The sequence below is a fragment of the Suncus etruscus genome, chromosome 1 (genome assembly GCF_024139225.1).
Source record: "Suncus etruscus isolate mSunEtr1 chromosome 1, mSunEtr1.pri.cur, whole genome shotgun sequence".
Classification (NCBI taxonomy): Eukaryota; Metazoa; Chordata; class Mammalia; order Eulipotyphla; family Soricidae; genus Suncus; species Suncus etruscus.
In genome coordinates this window covers 206,934,693-206,957,595 of record NC_064848.1, presented here as the reverse complement: position 1 = coordinate 206,957,595, position 22,903 = coordinate 206,934,693, and the positions used below count along the sequence as shown (strand labels likewise).

At 56.9% G+C, this 22,903-nt stretch overlaps 1 protein-coding gene across 1 annotated transcript; it reads right to left on the bottom strand.

Annotated features, from left to right (window-relative positions):
- Positions 1-288: 288 nt before the first annotated feature.
- On the bottom strand, positions 289-16,355 carry CARD14 (caspase recruitment domain family member 14). The gene is made up of 21 exons (XM_049768679.1): positions 16,145-16,355; positions 14,898-15,035; positions 13,086-13,411; positions 10,652-10,789; positions 10,256-10,375; positions 9,245-9,370; positions 7,717-7,866; positions 7,500-7,514; positions 7,116-7,204; positions 6,852-7,019; positions 6,381-6,622; positions 6,160-6,214; positions 5,787-5,979; positions 5,552-5,678; positions 5,055-5,292; positions 4,403-4,466; positions 3,998-4,109; positions 3,447-3,623; positions 2,469-2,590; positions 2,002-2,117; positions 289-556 (listed from the first exon to the last, which is right to left on the bottom strand). Exons 1-21 carry the CDS (start codon positions 16,353-16,355, stop codon positions 289-291), a joined length of 3,195 nt encoding a protein of 1,064 aa, XP_049624636.1.
- Between the last annotated feature and the right edge of the window lie 6,548 nt (positions 16,356-22,903).

Sequence of the window (22,903 nt, the reverse complement as noted above, 5' to 3'; positions counted from 1 at the left end):
TCTCTGAGCCTCAAGGGGAGCAGTAGTGAGAAGGGCCTGCTGGGCTGTCACTGGGGGACCTTGTAGGCACATAGGATACACGGGGCTGCTGGGGCCCCAGGATAGCAGCCAGGCTGACCAGCTGGGTAGGTTTATACCTAGGAAGTCAGATCAGCCTCAACTCAAAGAAACAGAGGCCCAGGTGCTGAGGGCACCTATGCATGCATATGCCTGGTGTGGTGTGTGGGTGCCCAGGAAAGCCATGCTGGGCCGAACCTCAAAAGTGCAGCCTAGAAAAGAGGTGAGCTGCTAGGAGGGGGGGCTCTGGGCGTCAGTGGGAGACACTGGGTGTCCACAGGGGCCACCGGGCATCAGCAGGGCCTGCTCCACCCACACGACCTTCCTCTGTTCCTCAGCCACCGCCTGGCGAACACAGCCCAGCAGCGCATCGAGGTCACTCCAGCTGTCGGGAGCCAGCGTGCTGGGCAGGCAGGGCGCTGCATCCAGCTCAGCCTCCTCCTGCCGGCCTGTGTCCAGGAGCTGCTCCTCGGAGCTGCCGAGCCTCTGCAGGGCCTTCCTGTGGGGAGGTGAGGAGGTGGGGATGGGGGGATTTGTCTGTACTGCAGTCTCGGTGACCAGCTCATCTGGGAGACACACACACCAGCCCTGGGCTTCTGGGAGACACACACACACACACCCTAAGTCAGGCCTGAGCTCCTCTGGTTACACACACACACACACACACACACACACATACACACACACCCCGAGCACTCCAGCTGGTCCAGCACGACAGGGCCGTGTTCTGTGGGCACAGCCCGGAGGGCACGCCTGAGCTCACACTCACACACACACACACACACACACACACACACACACACCCCCGAGCACTCCAGCTGGTCCAGCACAACAGGGCCTCATCCTGTGGGCACAGCCCGGAGGGCACGTCTGAGCTCACACACACACACACACCACATACACACACACCCTAAGTCAGGCCAGGCCAGGTCACCTGAGCTCCTCTGGTTCCCTACACACACACACACACACACACACACACACACACACACACACACACACACACCCGAGCACTCCAGCCCGTCCAGCACGACAGGGCCGCCTCCTGTGGGCACAGCCAGGAGGGCACGCCTGAGCTCACACACACACACCCTGACATGCAACACACACACACACACACACACACACACACACCCCAGTCAGGCCAGGCCAGGTCACTTGAGCTCCTCTGGTTCCCTACACACACACACACACACACACACACATGCCTGAGCTCCTCTGGTTCCCTACACACACACACACACACACACACACACACACACACACACACACACACACACACACACACCCCGAGCACTCCAGCTGGTCCAGCACAACAGGGCCGCGTTCTGTGGGCACAGCCCGGAGGGCACGCCTGAGCTCACACTCACACACACCCTGACATGCAACACACACACACACACACACACACCACACACACCCTAAGTCAGGCCAGGCCAGGTCACCTGAGCTCCTCTGGTTCCCTACACACACACACACACACACACACACACACACACACACACACACACACACACACACACACGAGCACTCCAGCCCGTCCAGCACGACAGGGCCGCCTCCTGTGGGCACAGCCCGGAGGGCACGCCTGAGCTCACACTCACACACACACACACACACCCCGAGCACTCCAGCTGGTCCAGCACGACAGGGCCTCATCCTGTGGGCACAGCCCGGAGGGCACGTCTGAGCTCACACACACACATACCCTGACATGCAACACACACACACACACACACACACACACCCTAAGTCAGGCCAGGCCAGGTCACCTGAGCTCCTCTGGTTCCCTACACACACACACACACACACACACACACACACACACACACACATACCCCAGTCAGGCCTGGTCATTTTAGCTCCTCTGGTTCCCTACACACACACACACACACACACACACACACACACACACACCAGCCCTGGGCTTCTGGCCTACCACACCTCAGCTTCCTGGCAGCCTTGTCACTGGTGGGGATGTGGACAACGATGGGGAAGATGTCCATGCCCTGCAGGGCGCGCACGCTGGCGACACCTGCCTCCAAGACCGGGTGCAGGTTCTGGGGGCCGGGAAAAGATAGGCAGGGCAGTCAGCCTGTGCAGGGCTGGGGTTCTTCATGCTGGATGAGGGGAGACCCTCTTGGAGGAGGCAGCTGGGACGAGACTGGAGGCTCTGGGAGAGCCCTGAGGCCAGACTGACATGAAGATGGGGTGCCAGTCAAGATGGGGCTGAGCACGTGCCTGCATGTGTTTGGGGTCCCAGTCCCACCACTGCTAGGAGTGACAGCACCAAGCACTGCTGGAGGAGGCCCCAGAACAAGGAAAGCCAAGTACTGGGGCCTGGAGCCTCTTTTTCCTAGGCTGCAGTCCCTACCTAAGCATCCCAGGTCTCTGGCCTGTCCCCCCCTCACCTGCTCCATGAGGGTCTCCATGGCCCGCCTGGTGAGCCACTTGTGGCTGCCGGCTGTCCCCCTCTCCATGACCACATCCCCGCGCTGCCTCAAGGCCTCGAACTCCTCATGGCTCAGGTGCTCTGGAGACAAGACAACGCACACCTGTAGGGCCCTGCCAGCCACCCATTTACTGGAAGTGCTTCTCGGGGTGCTCTCTACATAGGACTCCACCTGTTCCTCCCACCCAGCAGGCTGAGCCCTGTGTGGTCACCCCAAGAAGGAATCTATGGAGGTCAGGATATGGGGGGTGGGGAGTGAGAGGGAGGAAGAGAGAAGAACAGAGGCATAGATGGTAGATGGGTGCATGCACGAAAGGTGGTCAGATGCATGTATGAACAGATGGACAAGTGATGGGCAGGTGCATGGACAAGGACGAAGAGATGGGCAAATGAAGGAAGGATGGATGGGTGAATGGAAGGATGGACAGGTGGGCAGATGAAAGGTGATGGGTGAGCAGGTGGGCGGATGAACGGACGGACGGTGGATGTTGGATGGTTGGGAGGATCGTGGGTGGATGGCTAGAGCATGGACAGAAGGGGAAGCGGGGGCCGGGAAGGTGGCGCTAGAGATAAGGTGTCTGCCTTGTAAGCGCTACCAAGGAATGGACCGCGGTTCGATCCCCCGGCGTCCCATATGGTCCCCCCAAGCCAGGGGCGATTTCTGAGCACATAGCCAGGAGTAACCCCCTGAGCGTCAAACGGGTGTGGCCCAAAAACCAAAAAAAAAAAAAAAAAAAAAAGAAGGGGAAGCGGTGGAGAGATGGAGGGGGCAGCCCGAGATGCTGACAGGATGCCCCTCCCCAGCTCTAGCCTCACTGTAGCCCTTCAGGCTAGAAACCACATCACCCAACCTTGGTCTCAGTCCAGTTGGTCAGCTGAGCACCGCAGCCCAGGCCTCCATGCAGGACCCCCAAGTCCTGTCCTCCCCCAGGCTCACCTGGGAGGCACCTTCGGAAGCCCTGGAGCTGCCCCAGCTTCTCTCCCAGGATCCTGCCCAGCAGCCGGGGAACCAGGAGCAGTGGGCGGGGTCGGCGGGGCCAGTGGGGGCGAACCAGGGTGTAGGGCGCCAGGGAGAAGCTGCTTGGGGCCCAGAAGCGCCCAGCGGCAGGGGCCTCTGTGGAGGGGGGATATGAATAGAGGGCTCACCAGGCTACAGGGTCACCCCAATTCCCAGAGGCACAGACAGGGAGAGAAGCAGGGGTGGAGAGGTGAAGGGCTTGTGCCTTCTCACCCGGCCCACCTCTCACCCCTCACTCCTGCCCACTTCTCACCCTGAGCCCTACCCGTCTCCCCTCCCCAATCCCCTGATTCTCCCATGCCTGGGCTAGGGGATCCCCCTAAACCCGTCTGGTCTGTGCACTCTCAAAGCCCACGGAGCCTGTGCTCTGTGCCAAGGGGCACACAGATACTATCTGGGAAGGGCCCAGTGTAGGTTGAGGGTCTGGCCAGTGGCTCCGGAAAGGAAATGAGATGAGGACCCCTCCTCACCTTCCACCCTGCTTGGGTCCCACTGGTCCCCTTCAGAGGACAAGCATGGCGGCCTCCTCTCGGCCCTGTCTGTGCTGATGATGCGGATCAACTTCTGGGGTCCCCTGGGAGACTGGGGGTGGGGAGGCAGCTGTCAGCCAGGGGCCCAGAGCCCACCCCCCAGGCACATCCCAGTAGGCCAGCGGGGGGTAGGGGTGGGCAGCTGGAGAAAACATTGCCAGACCCCCAGGACAGGGGCTCTGTAATGGAAACTAGGGGTATTGAAGGATAGGGAGGAAGCAGGCTGGGGTCCTGGGATGGGGAGAGGTACTGGGATCCTGAGGAGTGTGGGGGCCAGGATCCTGGGGTACAGATGATGGAGGCCAAATTCTGGGGAGCAGAATACAGGGCCCAGGGCCACCTCACCTTGCGAGCATTTCCGCTCTGCTTTGCCAGGTCCTGAATCAGGGCGAGGAGCAGTTGCTGGGCCCTTTGAGAACAGAGCTGAGCTGACCCAGGGTCTCTTGTGGCCTCCTGCACCCAGCCTGGGGCTCCCCTGCCCCCTCATCCCACACGTGCAGGAGCAGGTCTCAAGAAACCCTGGATCTGGGTTGCTCTATGCACTGTTGTGTCTGGCCTCTGCCTGGCCCAGGGCTGCCCCAGAATCAGGTTCCTAGAGGGGGGACCCTAAGGCTCTCACCACAGCCACCCAAGTCCAGGACACACCGGAACACACTGTCAAGGGACTATGACCTCAGGTACCTCATGGGATTAGGGGAATTAGGGGATCCCTGTATGTACAGGAATCTTTCCTTTTTTTTGTTTTGTTTTTGTTTTTGAGTCACACCCGGCAGTGCTCAGGGGTGACTTCTGGCTGTACACTCAGAAATTGCTCCTGGCAGGCTAGGGGGACCATATGGGATGCCAGGATTCAAACTACCGTCCTTCCGCTTGCAAGGCAAACGCCTTACCTCCATGCTATCTCTCCGGCCTCAATGTACAGGAATCTAAGCCCGTGACAGTACCTAAGCCTGGACGCCCCAGAATGTTCTAGAACGTTCCCTCCCAGGCCCCTCACCAGGCATAGTTGGGGATGGTGCCATTCTCCAAGCCCTGGGTGCTGTAGGGACCCACACGGGTGGCATGCCAGCAGGCACGGCCCTGGAATACGGTGTCTGTGACATGCAGGACGTCATTACAGCATACAGCAAGTGATCCGGATGCCTGCTCCTCTATGGTCAGGTTGGCCCTGATGTAGAACGAGTCCCCTGAGGTCACCAGCCGGGCCTCCAGGTCTTGCACCAGCTTCCTGTATCCTGATTGAGGGCAGCGAATGAGGAGCAGGGTCCAGGTTCAGGAGGAAGGTTCCAGAAGGGAAAAGTGGGCAGGTAGGGTGTGTGTGCGTGTGTGTGTGTGTGTGTGTGTGTGTGTGTGTGCGTGCGCGCGCGCGCTGGAGGGAAATGCGGCTCAGACCCACACCTCAGGTTGTGACAGGAGGCCACTGAGATGGGGAGGCCAGTGTGTCCCCCCCCCCAAGACAGGTTGTCAGTGCGCCCTGAGTTGGGCAGGATTTACCATCAAGGTTGCGCCTCACAGACAAGCGGCAGAAGCCCGACACCATCCCCAGGAGGCGCAGGGCCTGCTCCAGTGTCGTGTCATCCAGGGCAGCCTTGAACACAGGTGCCTCGGCCTCGCTCTCCACCTGCGGCCGACACAAGGCATGGGCAGCCTGTCCGGGGCAGGGTGGGGCCCCCACTGCCACCTGCCCATACCCGCACCCCTTCATGAACCCTGAGCCAGCTCTCCTCACCATCAGGATCTGGGTGCCTGGGCGCAGGGACATCTGGTCAGCGGCAGAGCCTGGCGTGACCCGGTGGATGAAGATGCCGGTGAGGTTCCCCCCGACAATGCTCACCTGCTCCAGCAGAGAACGGCCCTGGAAGGCCAGCACTGTGGGTTGCCCCGGGGCCTTGCGGGCTGGCCGCCGGCGCACCTGCACGGGGCTGCAAGGAAGGGGCTGTGAGTGTGCATGTGTGTGAGAGAGGGTGCATACGTGTACGTGTGGGGGGCATATGGATGTGTGTGCGTGACTGCATGTGAGCATATGTGTAGCAGAGCATGTTACAGTGTGTGCATGTATGCGTGTGTTTGTGTTGCCGTGTGACAGAGGTGCCCGTGCCCACCTGGCTGGGCCGTTGAGGCTGGAGGGCGGCTGCAGGTGGTCATGCTCCGGAATGTCTAGGAGAAACAGGGATTGGACACAGTCCTGCTGTCCCATGGATGCTTCTGCCTTGTCCAAAGGGACTGGATCTCATTCTGCGGCTATATGACAGGCTGTGCCTGCCTTCCTGGGAGATGTGGGGGGCTGTGCTCCCCCTTTCCTTGTCATGCATGACCTGCCCACTCTGCTTGTCCCAGCCCACGCTGTTCCCAGCCATTGGCCCGCACAGATCTCTGCATCTGAGCCTGCTGGGTTGCAGCCTATGGACAGGAAGTGCCCAGGAGACCCAGAGTCTGGTTGAGCCCGTGGGTAGTGGAGCCTGGGGCAACTCACCTGCCCCATCCACGATCTTGTAACCCACATCTGCAACCCCCTTTGGTCCTGGGGAGCCAGCCAGGTCGGCCTCCAACACCTCCAGAAAGTTGCTGCCGTCACAGGTGGAGGCAGCCTCAGAATGTGACCAGGTTGAAGACACCAACTGCCCACTCACACCTCTGTGCCCTCCTCTCCCCCAGAGCCACACCCCAGATCCACAGGGCATTCCCCAGACCCGTGCCAGCACCCGCAGACCCATACCCCCAGACCTGCACCCCAGCCCATGCCAGCCAGTCTAGGTCCTTCCTTGTGGGTCCCAGGACACCCCCTGGCCCATACCCGCAGGCCCAGGGCTCCTCCCAGAAGTCGGCCCCGCGTCTGCATAGGGACAGCTGGCTGGGAGGCAGGGGGCTGCTGGAGCGGAAGCTGGACACCAGTTCGTGGCTGGCTGTGGCACTCAAGTCGGACCAGAGCTGAGAAGGGGACAGTGTGGACACAAGGACCCCCCTGCACCCTTCCTCAGCACACTGTCCGGGACCCTCTGCCCAAACAGGGCAGGCCAGAGGTGGGGGGCTTCATACCTCAGAGGTGGCAGCACCGGACCCGTCGCTGTCCCCGTTCTCATCCCGTGGGCACAGGGCAAACCTACGAACAAGCCTCAGCTTCCCCCTGGGGCCTGATTCTCTGCCCCCCTCGGCCTGTTGGGTGCCAAGTGGGGGCTAAACAAGGGGTGTGGAAGTCCCATCCAGCAATGCCCAGGGGACTGTGTTCATCTCAGGGAATAGGGAGATGGGCGCCCAGAGATCCTGGGGCACCTTCTTGAATGGGGGTCAGGTAGGTACAGAGGCAGATGGCCACTGTCCTCTCACCCAGGGCCACCAGCCCATTTGGTCAGCCCAGGGACATTTCTGTAATCCATGATGTGAGGAGCTGGCATCCATGCCCCCAGGTCACGCCTACCCATCAGGCTGCCCAGGGTGAGGGAACTTGCTCCTGGGAAGGCTTTTACTCCTGGGAAGTCAGTCAGTGCCCCAGTACGGAGGCACCAGTCGGGTCACCCCCTCCCTTCTCTCCCCAATCCCACAGTCTATGGGCTCAATTGCCCATGCATTTCTCCAGGACAAGGTTCCCCTGTGCATCTCCAATGCCAGAGCTGTGGTGGGGCTCAGGGCAGACCCGGGGCGGGGAGGGGTCCCCAGCTCACCCCCTGCAGGGTCCCAGCCCTCAGCCTCCGCAGCTCCTGGCGCAGCTCACAGAGCTCCTGGGTCAGCTCACACACACGCCTGCGCAGCGCGTCCTTCTCCGTCAGCTTCTGCGAGATCTCCTGCTGGGCACCGTCCCTGGCACAGTAGGCCTGCGGACGTGCCAGGGACACAGGCATGATACAATGCAGTTGACACAGACATACATGGACACACAAGGACACAGACACGGCTGGGAAATTCCTGGCATGGACATGGCAGGGACATAGCACAGACAGGATATGGACTTAGGCTAGCCCTGCGGGTACACAGGGATGCCCGGCACAGCGCAGTCACTACTCACCCACCCTCACTGACCTGCTGACCCACTCACCCACCCACTCACTAATACTCATCCACCCATTCCCCACTGGCAGCACATAAAGGCACATGGTTAGTTAGTAAAACCCTTTGTGTTTGCTTGTTTGGTTGGTTGATTTTGGGCCCCACCTGGCAGCACTCAGGGGTTACTCCCAACTCTGTGCTCAGATGTCTCTCCTGACAGGCTCGGGGGACTCTATGGAATATGTGATGCTGGGGATCAAATCGGGGTCCGTCCCAGGTCTACCTCATGCAAGGCAAACACCCTACTGCTGTGCTTTCGCTCTGGCCTCTAGTAAAACCCTGATAACGAGTCAATTGTGGCTCCCCAGAGGGGACCCCTATATCGGGGGCCCTATCCTACACTGGCCAGCAGTGAGGAAACCTGTGGAGAGCCACACAACGTGATAGGGTTCGTGCTCTTCTGAGTACCTGTGGAGGCAAAAGTTAGTAATGACTCATGAGATCAAAAGAGAAATCAAGAGTAGTTTTATTTCAGGCAGGATGTGATTATATACTTTTCAGCGATGGGGAAGCGGGGGTAGGGAAAGGCATGGCTATCACCAATCATATTTCGCCAGATTAGTCTTTTGCTCACAGCCCTCAGTAGAGCCGGGTGAAGTTAGTGGGGCTGAGTGAAAAAACCACAAATCACGGATGTCACGTACACATTTTCAGATGACAGTTACAGATTACCAGAGACCAACAGTTAAATTCTTAAGTAACATGTTGTTCTTTATGCTACTGATGTAAAAGGTTTTGTTACTGGTACTCATAAACCTGTATGACACTATTTCCTTTTTCATGGCCATGATTTCTTGATCACAGTGAGAACTGGCAAGAACTGTTTGTCCCTGACATATTTTTTTAGAGCTGCGTATATCCTGTTGGCCTGTCCTTTGCAGACTTTCTGGTTTCGGTTCCCATTCTTCACAATCAGGCAGGCATGAAGGCAAGCAGGCAATGCATAGCAACACTGGGGGAGTTCTACTCTCCCGGCTCCTCACAGTCAATGTTATTTAAGCCGGTGTAATGAACACACAGAGGCCCTATCTCACCCTCTGTGACATTGCCTGGGGATCAGGCGATGGAAGGGCAATCCTGTGGCCCAGGAAGAGACCTCGAATCTGATCCCAGCCCTGAGGCGGCCCTTGTCTCCCCGTGGCACACCTGGTCTCGCTCCTTCCGCAGCTCGGCCACCTGGCCCTGTAGTGCGCTCGCCTGCCCACGGTAGATCTCACAGTCCACCTGCACCTTCCGAAACTGCAGCAGGGCCTGCTCCTTCTCCTCCCAGCACTGCGACGGGTGGCATGCGGGATGGGGGTCAGGGAACAGGGTCTCAGGGTCCTGCTCACTCCCCCCTTCTCTGACCCTGCCACAGCCGTGTCCTGCCTTGCCACTTTGTACTTTTCTTTCTTTTGGGCCACAGCAAGGGGTGCTCAGGAGTCGGTCCTGGCAGGCTTGGGGGACCATATGGGAGCCGGGGATCAAGCCCAGGTCAGATGGCACAGAAGGCATACTGAGGGGAGATCATAGGGGTGCCATAGCAGCTGTGCTCGTTAGCACGTAGGCAGGAGGTGCTCGAATCCCAGACCCACGAATTGGCCCTTCCCTCTTCTCAGCCTTGGTCCCATCCACCTCCCACGCTAATCTTTCACCCCAGTACCCCAGCCCCAGACATTCAGAAATATGGAGTTTGAGCTTTGGTTCAGTTAGGTTTTATGCCACATCCAGCAGCGCTCTGGATGTGGCTCTGCATTCAGAAACCGCTCCTGGCAGGCTCGGGGGACCATATGGGATGCCAGGGAATCAAACCTGGTTTTCCCTGGTTGGCCACATGCAAGGCAGATGCCTTACCACTGTGCTATCACTCCAACTCTGGAGTTTGAGTGTTTTGGTTTTGTTGGGGTGGGGGGGGCACACCTGACTTGTTCAGGGCTCGCTCCTGGCTCTGTGCTCTCGGGGCTCATTCCTGGCTGTGTGCTTGGAGTTTAATCCCAAGTGCTGGGGATTGAACCTGGGTCAGTGTGTGCGGGCAAGCGCATTACCTGCTGTGCTTTCTCTTCTGCCCCTACCACAGAGTTTAATCCTGAGTACTAGCTAGCCCTATCTCGTGGGAGTGAGTCGAAGCTGCAGATTCCCACCCAGCCCCCCGGGCGCCTGAAGGTCAGTTCCTATCACCTGCTTGCTTTGCGTCTCGGCAGCCACGGCGCGCACCCTCAAAGAGTGGAGGCGCTCCACCAGCTCCTGTTTGCTCTCCAGCGCCTCGTCCAGGCTCTGCTCCAGGATGTCCCTCTCCGCCTAGATACAGTGAGCTCAGCTGCCTCAGCATCAAGGGGAGTGTAGGGACACTGGAGGTGTGGGGAGCTCCGGACACAGGGGGAGCACTAGGCTTGTGGCGAGCAGAGGGAGCATGAGGAGTGTGGGGGAGCACCAGGAGCATGGGAATGTGGGTAGCACCAGGAGAATGGGGCGCACCTAGAGCCCAGAGAGTGTGGGGGAGCATGGGGCGCACAGGGAGCATGGAGAGCGTGGGGATGGGGGGGTCATCAGGAGAGCAGGGAACACGGGGCCTACCAGGCGGAAGGTGAGGGCCGGCAGCTCATCCCCATCCAGCTGCAGGCTGCGCCTTCGTTCCCGCTCTTGCTCTCGGAACTCCCGCTCGCAGCTGGACGACAGCCTCTCTCGCTGCAGCTCCTGTTGCGCCGTGTACAGCTGTGTGGGGAGGGGGGTTAGGAAAGACGTGCGACCGCCCCGCCCCGACTGAGCACCTCTGGGTGTGGCCCTCAAACCAGCCAACAAAGCCAACCCAGCTCAGCAGGGAGGGGGCCCTGGACGCTGAGGCAGCACTTGGGCCAAGGGCTTGGGGGTGAGAGAGAGTCTCAGGGTGCTGGTGCTGAGAACCGGGGCTCCCTTTGCAGGGAGCAACAGGGCACCGCCATGTGGTGGAGCAACAGAAACCCTAGTGGGCCAGCAGGGGGCATGAGAGAGTTTGTAATGTTTACCTGTGCACACATACTGCGGGCCCATGTATGTGTTTGTGTGTCTATGTTTCAGTATGCATGGATACAGGTGTATTTCTTCCTTTTTTGTTGTTTTTGGTTTTTGGGCCACAGCAGGCGGTGCTGAGGGGTCACTCCTGGCTGTCGGCTCAGAAATAGCTCCTGGCAGGCACGGGGGACCCTATGGGACACCGGGATTCAAACCAGCCACCTTTGGTCCTGGATCAGCTGCTTGCAAGGCAAACGCCGCTGTGCTATCTCTCCGGGCCCGAATACAGGTGTATTTCTATGCATATATTCACATGCCCATAATTACTATTCGTGTCTCCCCTGAAGAGGTAAGAAAGCAGACACCCCAATAACGAAGAGCAGAGCAGAGCGAGGGGTGTCGGTCCACAGCCTGCAGTGCTCAAGAGTCACTCCTAGTGATGCTCGGGGTACTATATGGGGTGTCAGAGATTGAACCCAGGTCAGCAAGGTGAGAACTTAACCTGCTATTCTATCACTCTGGACCCCCACATGGTCCCCCAGAGAAACGGTCAGGAGCTGAGCTGGGGCAGAGTGAGTAAGACATGAGCCTGGATGTGTGGGAAAGAGTGGCTGAAGGGACACAGACAGATGGGCAGGACACATGGGACACGACAGCCATAGGTATACTTTTTGTACTTGAAAGTACTTGAAATGAAGTTTAAGATTTTAAGATCAGGGGCCAGAGAGATAGCATGGAGGTAAGGCATTTGCCTTTCATGCAGAAGGACGGTGGTTCGAATCCTGGCATCCCATAGGGTCCCCTGTGCCTGCCAGGGGCGATTTCTGAGCATAGAGCCAGGAGGAACCCCTGAGCACCGCTGAGTGTGAGCCAAAAACCAAAAAAAAAAAAAAAAATTTTTTTTTTAAGATCATGGCTTAGAGCCAGAATGAAAGCACCGAAGCGGAGGGTGTTTTCCTTCTCTGTAGCCAACCAGGGTTCGATCCCTGGCATCCTATATTCAGGTCCCCTGAACACTACCAGGAGTGATTCCCAAGTGCAGAGCCAGGAGTAAGCAGGTGTGTGTGGCCCAGAAATAAAAAGAAGGGGGCCCGGAGAGATAGCACAGCGGTGTTTGCCTTGCAAGCAGCCGATCCAGGACCAAAGGTGGTTGGTTCGAATCCCGGTGTCCCATATGGTCCCCCGTGCCTGCCAGGAGCTATTTCTGAGCAGACAGCCAGGAGTAACCCCTGAGCACTGCTGGGTGTGCCCCCCAAAAAAAAAAGAAATAAAAAGAAGGGGCCAGCGCGGTGGCGCTCGAGGTAAGGTGTCTGCCTTGCTGGTGCTAGCCTAGGACAGACCTCGGTTCGATCTCCTGGCATCCCATATGGTCCCCCAAGCCAGGAGCGACTTCTGAACGCATAGCCAGGAGTAACCCCCTGAGCGTCACCGGGTGTGGCCCAAAAAAACCCCCCAAAATAATAAATAAATAAATAAATAAATAAAAAGAAAAGAACTAGGGCTCGGTGGTTGATATGTGAGACCCTGGATTCGAGTCCTGCATCACAGTATATAAATAAATTGTAGTGACTAGACACTGAGCAAATCAATAAAAAGGCAGAAATAGAAAGCAATGGCTGGCACTGCTCCAGGAGGATGCTACAGTGACCAGAGGGCTGTCCTTGATGTGCAATAGGACGCGGACCCCAATACAAAGGCATGAGAATAAGGCTGGGATTGGCGGAGCCCTCCTGAGTCCCCCACATACCGGACTCAGTTGAGAAACATGAGGTGGGGCGCAGTGAGAAGCACCGTCCCTGAGGTGGCCAAGCAGAGGAGCACTGTCCCTAGAGTCAGCGAGCAGAGAAGAGCACTGTCCCTGGGCAGGCAGGCGGAGCAGACAGAGAACCAGAAGGACCGGGTGTAGGGAGAGGAGTTGTGGGAATGCTCCATGGGGCCCGCACGGCTGGCCAGACCCTGGGGCGAGTGCCAGGCAGGCGGCAGAGGCCCTTGGTGGTGCGGGCCAGAACCTTGGGCCTACCTCCTCCTGCAGGCGACGGCAGCGCGAGCCCGCCAGCTCCTTCTCGCGCAGCGCGTGGCTGTGCTGCAGGGAGAGGCTGAGCAGCTGGTCCTTGAGCTGCAGCACCTCGTGGAAGTGGGCGCTGAGCTCGCGCTTCGTGCGAGCGTGCTCGGCCTCCAGCTGGCCCAGGCCCTGCGCCCGGGCGTCCGCCAGGTCCGCACGCTCTTGCAGCCGCCGGCACTGTGCCCGCAGAGCCTCCTTCTGCGCCTTCTCCTGGCCCAGCTCCTCTTGCAGGCTGCTGATGGCACCCGCCAGGCACTCGGTCAGCTTCGACGTCTCCATGAGCCCTGCGGGATGGCCAGCCGGGGGTTCCAGCGCACCCACACCTGCCCCCTGGGTCCCAGGGCCCTGATCTACAGGCCGTGGAGGGCTCACTTCCAGGACCCTCACACCACCACCACCACCACCACCACCCAGTCTGTGGCCTCTCTGCAACCAGGCGGATGAATCGACTCAATAACAGGCTCAGGAGCTGGAGCGATAGCACAGCGGTAGGGCATTTGCCATGCACACAGCCAACCTGGGTTGGACCCAGGTTTGATCCCCCGTATCCCATATGGTCCCCTGAGCCTGCCAGGAGCGACTTCTAAGCTCAGAGCTAGGAGTAACCCCTGAGTGCCTCGAGGTGTGGCCCCAAAACAAACAACAACAACAATAACAAAATAACAGGCTCAATACCAGCGTGAGGGGCAGGAGTAATAGCACAGTGGAAAGGCATTTGCCTTCATGTGGCTGACCCGGTTCTATTCCCACCTGGCATCTTATAGGGTCCCCTGAGTCTGCCAAGAGTGATTCTTGAATGCAGAGCCAAGAGTAACCCCTGAACACAGCCTGGTATGGACCCAAAACAAAGATAGATAGATAGATAGATAGATAGATAGATAGATAGATAGATAGATAGATAGATAGATAACAGGCCTGAGTCCAGTGGAGTATAGAGATCTGTGCATTCTAGCTACCGGTAGGACCCACCCCCAGTCTACACCCCCTATCTATGCCATCTAACTGAGTGTCCTCCTAAGGATAGATACAAAGACACCAGAAGAGTCAAACAAAACCAGCGCAGAGGGTGCTGCCGAGCAAATGGAAAAGTTTGTGCCACATCCAGACTGTTCCTTGGAATGTGGGGGGCTGCGAGGGAGGCCCTATGGTGATGCTCAGGGACCACCAGGGCCACACAGCAGGTATAAAGAGGCCATAGGGTAGCAGGAGTAGAATCCAGGGTCTGGAAGATGCAAGCCCTGGGCTCTACCTCTTAGGCCACATCCCAGCCCTTCTTGGCATGTCCAAACAACCTCTCCCTGGAATGTCAAACTTGCTCAAGAAGTGGCCCTGGGGCCAAAGCAACAGCACAGCAGGAAGGGCACTTGCCTTGCATGAGGCCAACCCAGATTTGATCCCTGACATCGCATAGGGTTCCCCAAGACTGCCAGGGAAGCAGTGCAGGGTGTGAAGGAGAAAGAGAGAGAAAGAGAGAGAGAGAGAGAGAGAGAGAGAGAGAGAGAGAGAGAGAGAGAGAGAGAGAGAGAGAGAGAAAGTGACCCAATCTGCTGCCCCCTGGCTAGACCTCCAGGTCCAGACCTCCTGAACCTGCAGGTATGAGCCACACCCATACAAGACCTTGCTTACCTGCTCTGCCCTAACCCCGCCCTCTGTCCACTTTCCCTGTAGGGGAGAACCCACACCCCCTGTTGCTCTCCCGCTGGGCTCTGCCAGGGTTCCTCCAACTAAGCCCTGGTGTGGGGGCGTGGCAGGCAGTCGGGTCCCCCTCACCGCTGAAGTCACTGCGGTCCACGTCCGGCTGCAGCCCCGTGAGCAGCGTGTAGATGTCTGGGTTGTGGAACTTGAGGCTCTCCAGGAAGGCGATGGCCCCATTCTTCCCTCGGGCTTTCAGCAAGTCTAGCAGGTGTCCTGTGGAGAACGGGACTTGGGCTGAGGAGGGACACCAAGCACCGCAGGATCCCTGAGCACCACCAAGTGAGGCCCCAGACCAAGCCAAATGCAATGGCAGAAGAGGATGCCTTGGTTCTTGGGGTGTGGATGGGAGACAGCGGAGTACAGAAAGGGACGATCACAGCAGACACAGGACACAGGGATGGTCATGGGAGATACAGGACAGAGGGCCAGCCAGTCACAGCAGACAGGACAGAGGGATAGTCACAGAAGATACAGGAAAGAGACAGTCAGGACAGACACAGGACGGAGGGAATGTCATGGGAAACAGTACAGATGGATAGTCACAGGAGAAACAGGACAGAGGGACTGTCACAGCAGACACAGCATTCGAGGGGCATGGACACAAGGAATCATGTGGACGGACATGTGACAAGGGGGATTGTTGTATATGTAAATATTTTAGGGGATTACTATGTTACTCACCCTAACCTGATTGGTGATTGTGCCCTACCCTAGGGTGTGACCTGGCATTCTGCCCCCACCCTAGGGTAGGACCTGATTCTGCTTCCACCATTGGTTGGTATCTGATCCCACCATTGGGTGGGACCTGATTCTGGGGGATAAAAACAAGGGTCTGTGGAAGGCCGGGGCTTTTTTGCTGGAAGGGAGGCTGAGTCTTGGGACTTCAGTCTTGTCCACCGAATAAAGCTAATATTTCCACAAGCCTGACTGTCTGCGAGCTGTTTACCCACCATTTCACCTCAGAACCGTCAGCTAGACAGGGTGGCAGACGCGTGGAAGAGACGGTGGAAGAGAAAGGCCTCATCCTCCATCCCTCTATCAGTCAACCTCTTCAGGGACTGACTTGCAACAGGGGATCTCATAGAGGGTCACATAGATGGGGAGGTGACACCAGAAGTCATGTGCATGAACATGGACATGTTCATATATGGACACTCAGCCATTGGATGAACATGTGCGCACAGGGAGCAGTGTCCTGTGAATGGGACAGACGAAATCACACAAGGAGGAGAGAGATGGGGAGCCCTGGGGCTCTGGTGCTGCAGGTAGGACAGTCTCTCTCCGAGGGCCCCTGGATTCCCACCAGACGGCAGTGTGCTCACCCACGCGCATGGCCGTGTTGGTGAGCTGCGGGCTGTACAGCACCTCCTCCTCGTCCAGCTGGCCCAGCACCCGCGCCTGCCTCAGGTAGGGGGTCAGGCGGCTTGGGGACACGCTGCACACCAGCCGCTGCCGCTGCGCCTCCAGCATCTCCCACAGCCTCTCCTCGTCCAGGGCAGTGAGCGCAGAGTCAGAGCGGTGCAGCTCCCCCATGGCTCTGCGTCCCAGGATCCTGTGGGGGCGTGAACCAAGCTTAGCAATAAAGCCTGAGGGGCCAGTGATAGCAAAGCGGTAGGGCATTTGCCTTGCACGCAGCCAACCCAGGAAAAATGATGATTGGAATCCCAGCATCCCATATGGTCCTCCGAGCCTGCGAAGCAATTTCTGAGCACAGAGCCAGGAGTAACCCTAGTGCCACCGGGTGTGACCCAAAAACAAAACAAAAAGAAATAAAGTGTAAAAAATTGGTAACTCAAGTGGGGAGGGCATTTGCCTTGCACATGGTTTACCTGGGTTTAATCCTTGGCATCCAATAGGGCTCCCCGAGCATGTCAAGAGTTGCTACCCTTTCCCCAACTTCCTGCCTATCTCACCGTGAAGGTGAGATCCACCCACAGCTGGAAGGGGTCTATGGCTGGTTATTAAGGGGTTGTCTGTGGGGAACAGAGAGGCAGAAGCTGAAAGGAGAGAGATGGAACAGAGGAAGGGTGCTTGTAGGGCAGCTAATGGGGGCTGCTGAATAAAGCTTAGCTGAGTGGCCATGTGAGAAATATGAACATGGCGATTAGGGCCTCGTAATAAAGCTGGATGTCTCCTGACTTCATCTGACTGCTTTGTAAACTTCGTCGTTATCTACAGACCTACCAGCTGAAAGGCCTGCAGTGCTGGGCCAAACTGAGGAAGGCCTCACCACCATCCACAACACGAGTACCTTATAATTAATGCAATATATTGGCGCCTGAACAGTATTATTTAGAGGCTTTTATAATATTTCTCTTTGATATGTTTTCTCTGCCTGATTTCCCACCTACGACCTTTCAGGTAGGGGACGCTGTTTGGATCTGAATAAATAGGGGAAAAGCTGGGAGGAAAGGTCTTTTGCAGCAGGCGAGCTGGCTTTTGATTTTGGAGCAGTTGGCTGGTGGGCAAAGGATTTTGTGTCTGACCTTCTTGCTTCCTTTCACCCTCTTGTCTATGGGGATTACTTGCTGCAGATCTATACGACTGGAACTGCATTTCTGTCGTTGTTGGATAGGGGAATGGAAATTGCCTTTCCTTTCTGGAGCTCTGGGGTAATCAAACCTCAACGAATTTCCAAGAGAACGTGACCCGTGACCCTTCAACTGGTGCCCGAAGGACCTGAACTCTGGACCCTAGAAGACCTCAGCTATGATGGTCAGTGCCCTGGCCCTGTGGGTAATCTTGACTTTCTTGAGCTACAGTGAGAATGCAGAGGCCAGAATGTTGATCTGAACATGGCGGAGTCCCCTTCTGGTGGCAGAGTGGGCAGTGAAGCAGGGGCACTGAAAACTTGGAGTACCCCCTCAGAAGCCTAGGACTGTGACCTTTATCCTACAAAAAGTGTATTTTCCGAGGACCTCAGTCTCCCAATTTCCAGAAACTTAGTAGTAGAGGCCACTGATAGGAAAAAGACCAGACAAAAGGGGCTTCGTTGATAGTGGACTGACCTCTGGAAGACAAACAACACCCCCCAACTTGGATTCCAGCTCTGTAACTATCAGACTTTCAGGTTCAAATGACCTCAACTGCTGGAGAAAAAAATTATTCCTGGCTATGCTGGGGGACCCTATGGGATGCCAAGGTTCAAACCCATGTCAGCTGAGTGCAAGGCAAAAGTCTCCCAGCTGTCCTGTCACTCTGGTGCTGAGCCAGAGCCAATGAACCTGAGTCATCTCAGACATGGGACTTTTGCAAGAAGGTTGGTTTCCAGACAGCAGCACAGGCCTTGCCAGAGCACTATCTTAGGATTACTCGGGGGATCTCACACTTCCTACAGAGGCTCTGTAGGGATTTGTTGCATGGCATGGTTCCTCCTCTGTGGACAGGAGATGGGGATCCTCCTGGGCCATGCCAGGAGTGGCTGGCGACCTCCGCCAGCTCCGGGACTTGCGCCAAAACTCAAAGTTCAGGCTTCAGAGTCTCGCTGAGGGGAGCAGCTTGGGGCAGCTCAGGCATCTTCCAGAAGGAAACCCACCTTGGACCTGGAAATACCAAGGGCATTGGTGGCCCTCTGTATGCCCTCCGCCCAGTATCCTCACCCATAGAGGCCCCACAGCCTGCTGGGAAGCCCCTTTCCTGGTACCTCTGGGGAGCATCAGTGGTGTCAAGTCAGAGAATGGTGTGCTGAACCGTGTCTCCTGAGGGACAAAGAAACCCTGCATGCTAGTGGGGTGAGCCCATGAAGGTAGGGAGCTGCCTGGTCTGTAGGCTGGGATCTGAGCAATCCCCAGAATACCCCTGGAAGCAACCCAAGCACTGAGCCTAGAGTACCTGCCACAGACTTCCAAGGAGCCGGAATAACAGTGTGACAGGAAGGGCACTTTCCTTGCACGCAGCTAGCACTGTTTTGGTCCCCAGCACCCTTTGTGTTTCTCTGAGCCTGCCAGGAGTGATTTCTGAGAAGAGAGCCAGGAGTAACAGCCAAGTGCCCTGGATGAGACCCCAAACAAAAGCAAACAAAACCCAAAGGATTTAGACCACTGGGCCAGTGTGGCTCAAGGACTTGGAACAGCTTTCAAAAAAGGTCAATGCTTAGCAATGCCAGCCTCTGGCCCATGTGCCCAAGCAAGTGGGCATGTCCTGGTGCGATGGGTATGACTTGTATGTCTGTGCACTGGGCATGGCCTGTGTGATGGCATGGCTGGCTTGCTGTTGGGGTGTGGTCCCAGAAAAAGCTCTCTGCTTGCCTGGTGTGTGTGTGTGCGCAGTCCGTGTGCTACATGCATGTACAGTGGATATGTACACGTACAAGCGGTGAGATGTGTACGTGGTCTGTGAGGTGTACGTGCATGTGATGTGTGGGGTGCATATGTATGTGGCACGGGGGTATCGTGGTAGTGGAGCATGTGTGATATTTGGTGCATGTGTGAAATAGATGTATGTATGTGCTGTGCCTGGTGTATAGGTATCTTGTCATGAGTGTGGAATTTATGTAGCTGGTCACATGTGTGGTATGTGTGTTTCTCTGTGTGTAGCATAGAGGTAGCATGCATGGGTGTATATGTACCTGGTAACATGCATGTGCTATGGCCTATATGTAGCTGACCACACGTGTGGTGTATGTGTACCTGATGCATGTGTGGCATATGTGTGTTGTATGGTACATATTTATATTGTCATATGTTTTGTATATATGTATCTGGTCACACATGCATTAAATATAAATGGTCGTGTGTGGTGTGTTTCTCGCACATATGCATGTGAAGTATTTCTATTTATCTGGTCATGTGTGTAGTATTTATGTGTTTGTCGATGTGGTGTCTCATGCACTGTGTGGCAGGTATGTGGTATGTATGGTATATATATATCTGGTCACACGTGTGCATGTGTGTGGGAGGCTGATTCCACAGTACTGGTTTTTTGTTTGTTTGTTTGGTTTGGTTTTTTTTGGGTCACACCCAGCAGCGCTCAGGGGTTCCTCCTGGCTCTATGCTCAGAAATCGCTCCTGGCAGGCTCGGGGGACCATATGGGATGCCGGGATTAGAACCACTGACCTTATGCATGAAAGGCAAATGCTTTACCTCCATGCTACTCTCCGGCCCTGATTCCACAGTACTGTTTATATCGCTAATACATTTCTTCTGTGCAAGTATTTGGCGCCATGGGACAGACTTTTAGGAATCTTGTTGCTTCCTCTATTTTTTTTCCAAGTCCTTCTCTTGTTTCATTTTGGGGGTGCTCAGGGGAACTGGTGGCCTCTCTGGTGGGGGCCCATAAGTCTGAATAGTCCCACATTTGGCTGTAAGGTGGCTCTGTTGGGTCCCACTGGACTGGGGCCACCTGGGCCTTCCTGGGGCCTTGCTCATGCAGGTATACTTCCTGCTCCTGACCCTGCCCACTCCCAGGTGGTGACACATTTTAGGACAGGTACACGTGGGTGTGTGAAACCATGACACAGCCGTGAGGTCACTCCTTGTTCCCACGGAGGGCACCTGCCCTGCGAGCCAACGGTAGCACCTCCACTGCCACAAGCCATGGTGCTGGGAGACAAACTGGCACAGGAAGGGGCGTGGGGATACCCAGTCCCTGCATGACCAGGAGGACACAGGCCCGAGTGTTTCCTGTCCTGCACCACTCTGTCTTGTGAGAAAGGTGCACCAGATCAGGAAATACAGGTGAAGGCTAAGGAAAGAGGAAGCCTGTGGGTGGATGGTCAGCGTTAAGTGGCTTCTTCACTTTTTTTTTTTTTTTTTTTTTTTTTTTTTTGGTTTTTGGGTCACACCCGGCAGTGCTCAGGGGTTATTCCTGGCTCCAGGCTCAGAAATTGCTCCTGGCAGGCACGGGGGACCATGTGGGACACTGGGATTCGAACCGATGACCTCCTGCATGAAAGGCAAACGCCTTACCTCCATGCTATCTCTCCGGCCCCGGCTTCTTCACTTTCTGAGCCTTCGGCTAAGTGACTGTGACCCAAAGCCCTACTGTTTCTGTGGCAAAGGCCCTACTGCTAAGTTCTCCCCAGAGTCAACGACCCCAAATTCAGGCTCACAGAACATTCTAGAATGTACTCACAGGACATTCCAGAGTACTCACAGAATGTTCCACATCACACTCGGCTGCTTGCCGAGTTGACTAAATCTCCAGGAGTCGCCTCGTCAGCCTGATGCCACCACTCGGGAGCTACAGACCCTGGGCTCTGTGGGACCCCCAAAACTCCTCGCCACCCAGGGCAGGATTGGCATGTCCCCCAGTGTGACCACCATTAGCCCCTCCATCAGAGGGTCCCAAGCACACAGCTTCCCGGAACCCCCCACACTGGGGGCCACAGATGGCCATGCACCATCTCTCGGGGCTGCTGAAGGTTCCTCTAGGACCATGGCCACCCCTGGGACCCCAGACATTCTGGCACCAGGGCCCCTCCAAAGCCTCCACCCGCTAGTGAGGCAGCTGTACCAGCATCAATGCTCAAGCACCTCCTGCTGCCTCCCTCAGAGAAAACTCCAAGGACAGACAACACAGGGGTGCTGGGACACAGCACCAGTAAAGGCACCTGCCTGCCACATGGCTGAGCCAGGTCTGAGCCCCAGCACTGCACAGGGTCCCCAAAGCACTTCCAGGAGCTGTCCATGGGCACTGAGCCAGGAGTCAGCCCTGAGAACACACAAAGCCCCAAACAAAACTCCAAGCAAAGAAAAGAGAACATGAGAGAACTCTCCACCCTGGCCCAAAGGATCTTAGGGTTCATGGAACATGCCAGTTACTTAACCAAGCAAATGGGGAGGCTGCTTCCTTTGGGTTCCCTGCCCAGACTCCCCTCTACCCCTGCCCTTTGTCCTGCCAACATCAGGGTACTGACCTGCTCCCCTGGGGACGCTCCAGCCCTGCTTGCCTTCTCCCAGGTAGCTGTACAGGGCAGCACAGTCCAGCAGGTTGGACAGGCGCTCCTGGAGCCCTCCCACAGAGCCGCACCTCCCCGTGGGGATCCCCGCCATCCCAGAACAGGCTACACAGGTGTGCAGGGCGGGGCTGGCTTCATGGGAGTCAGAAACCAGGAACAGGGGATCCCTCCTGCTTGAGGTCGTCTGAGTATTGCAAGGACCCCTGGGGAAGTCCTGGACCCTCAGACTGCCCCAGGAAGAATGTAAGCAGCCCTATAGCCACATGGAAGAGGCTGCTATTTCCACTTGGGAATCTGCTTCTTGCTGGTGCTGAGCCCCAGAATACCTGTACCCTGATGCCACCCCCCCTTCTATCCTGCACAGAAGCAGTACTTGACTCCGGCCTCAGCTCTGCCTACTCTCAGGGCTGCTCCAGGCCCTTTGCCCTTTCCCTCACCCAGCGAGGTTTAAGGTACTCCACCCACCTTCCCTTCCCTTTCCCTGAGACCTTCTTGCGGGACCCTGCTGTGGATGGTGTGTGTTTCCGATACTCCTTTGCTTGCTGCCTCCTGCCCAAGCCTGGAGGCTAGATGACAGGCAGACAGGCAGGCTGACAGGCAGACAGGCAGGCAGGCAGGCAGACAGACAGACAGACAGACAGACAGACATGCTGTTTCTGTCCTTCTGGTTCCTTGCCAGGTCCCGTCATCCCCACTGACTGGGGTGGGCAGGGACTAGCCATGAAAGCCAAGGACAGCCTGACATGACACCTGGTCCTAGGGTTCCTTGGCTCTGCTGAAAAGAGAAGTGGGGTGCAGGCAGGCACAATCTTGGACAGCCCAGACCTCTTATTTATTTAGTTGTTTACTTTGGTTTTTGGGTCACAACTGGTGGCACTCAGTGGTTCCTCCTGTCTCTACGCTCAGAAATCGCTCCTGGCAGGCTCGGGGGACCCTATGGGATGCCGGGATTCGAACCACCGTCCTTCTGCAAGGGAAGCAAACGCCCTACCTCCATGCTATCTCTCCAGCCCCCCCAGACGGAGTACTTTACAGGATGCGGAGGCCCCGCCCCTCCCGAAGTCTCGTCTCGCGGGATTTTCCTCCACGCGAAGCTCTATAGCCACGCCCCTTTCCGGGAAGCTCCCGCCCGGACAGACGCGCTCAGGCGCGTGCGCGTGACGTCACTTTCAGGCGCCGGCG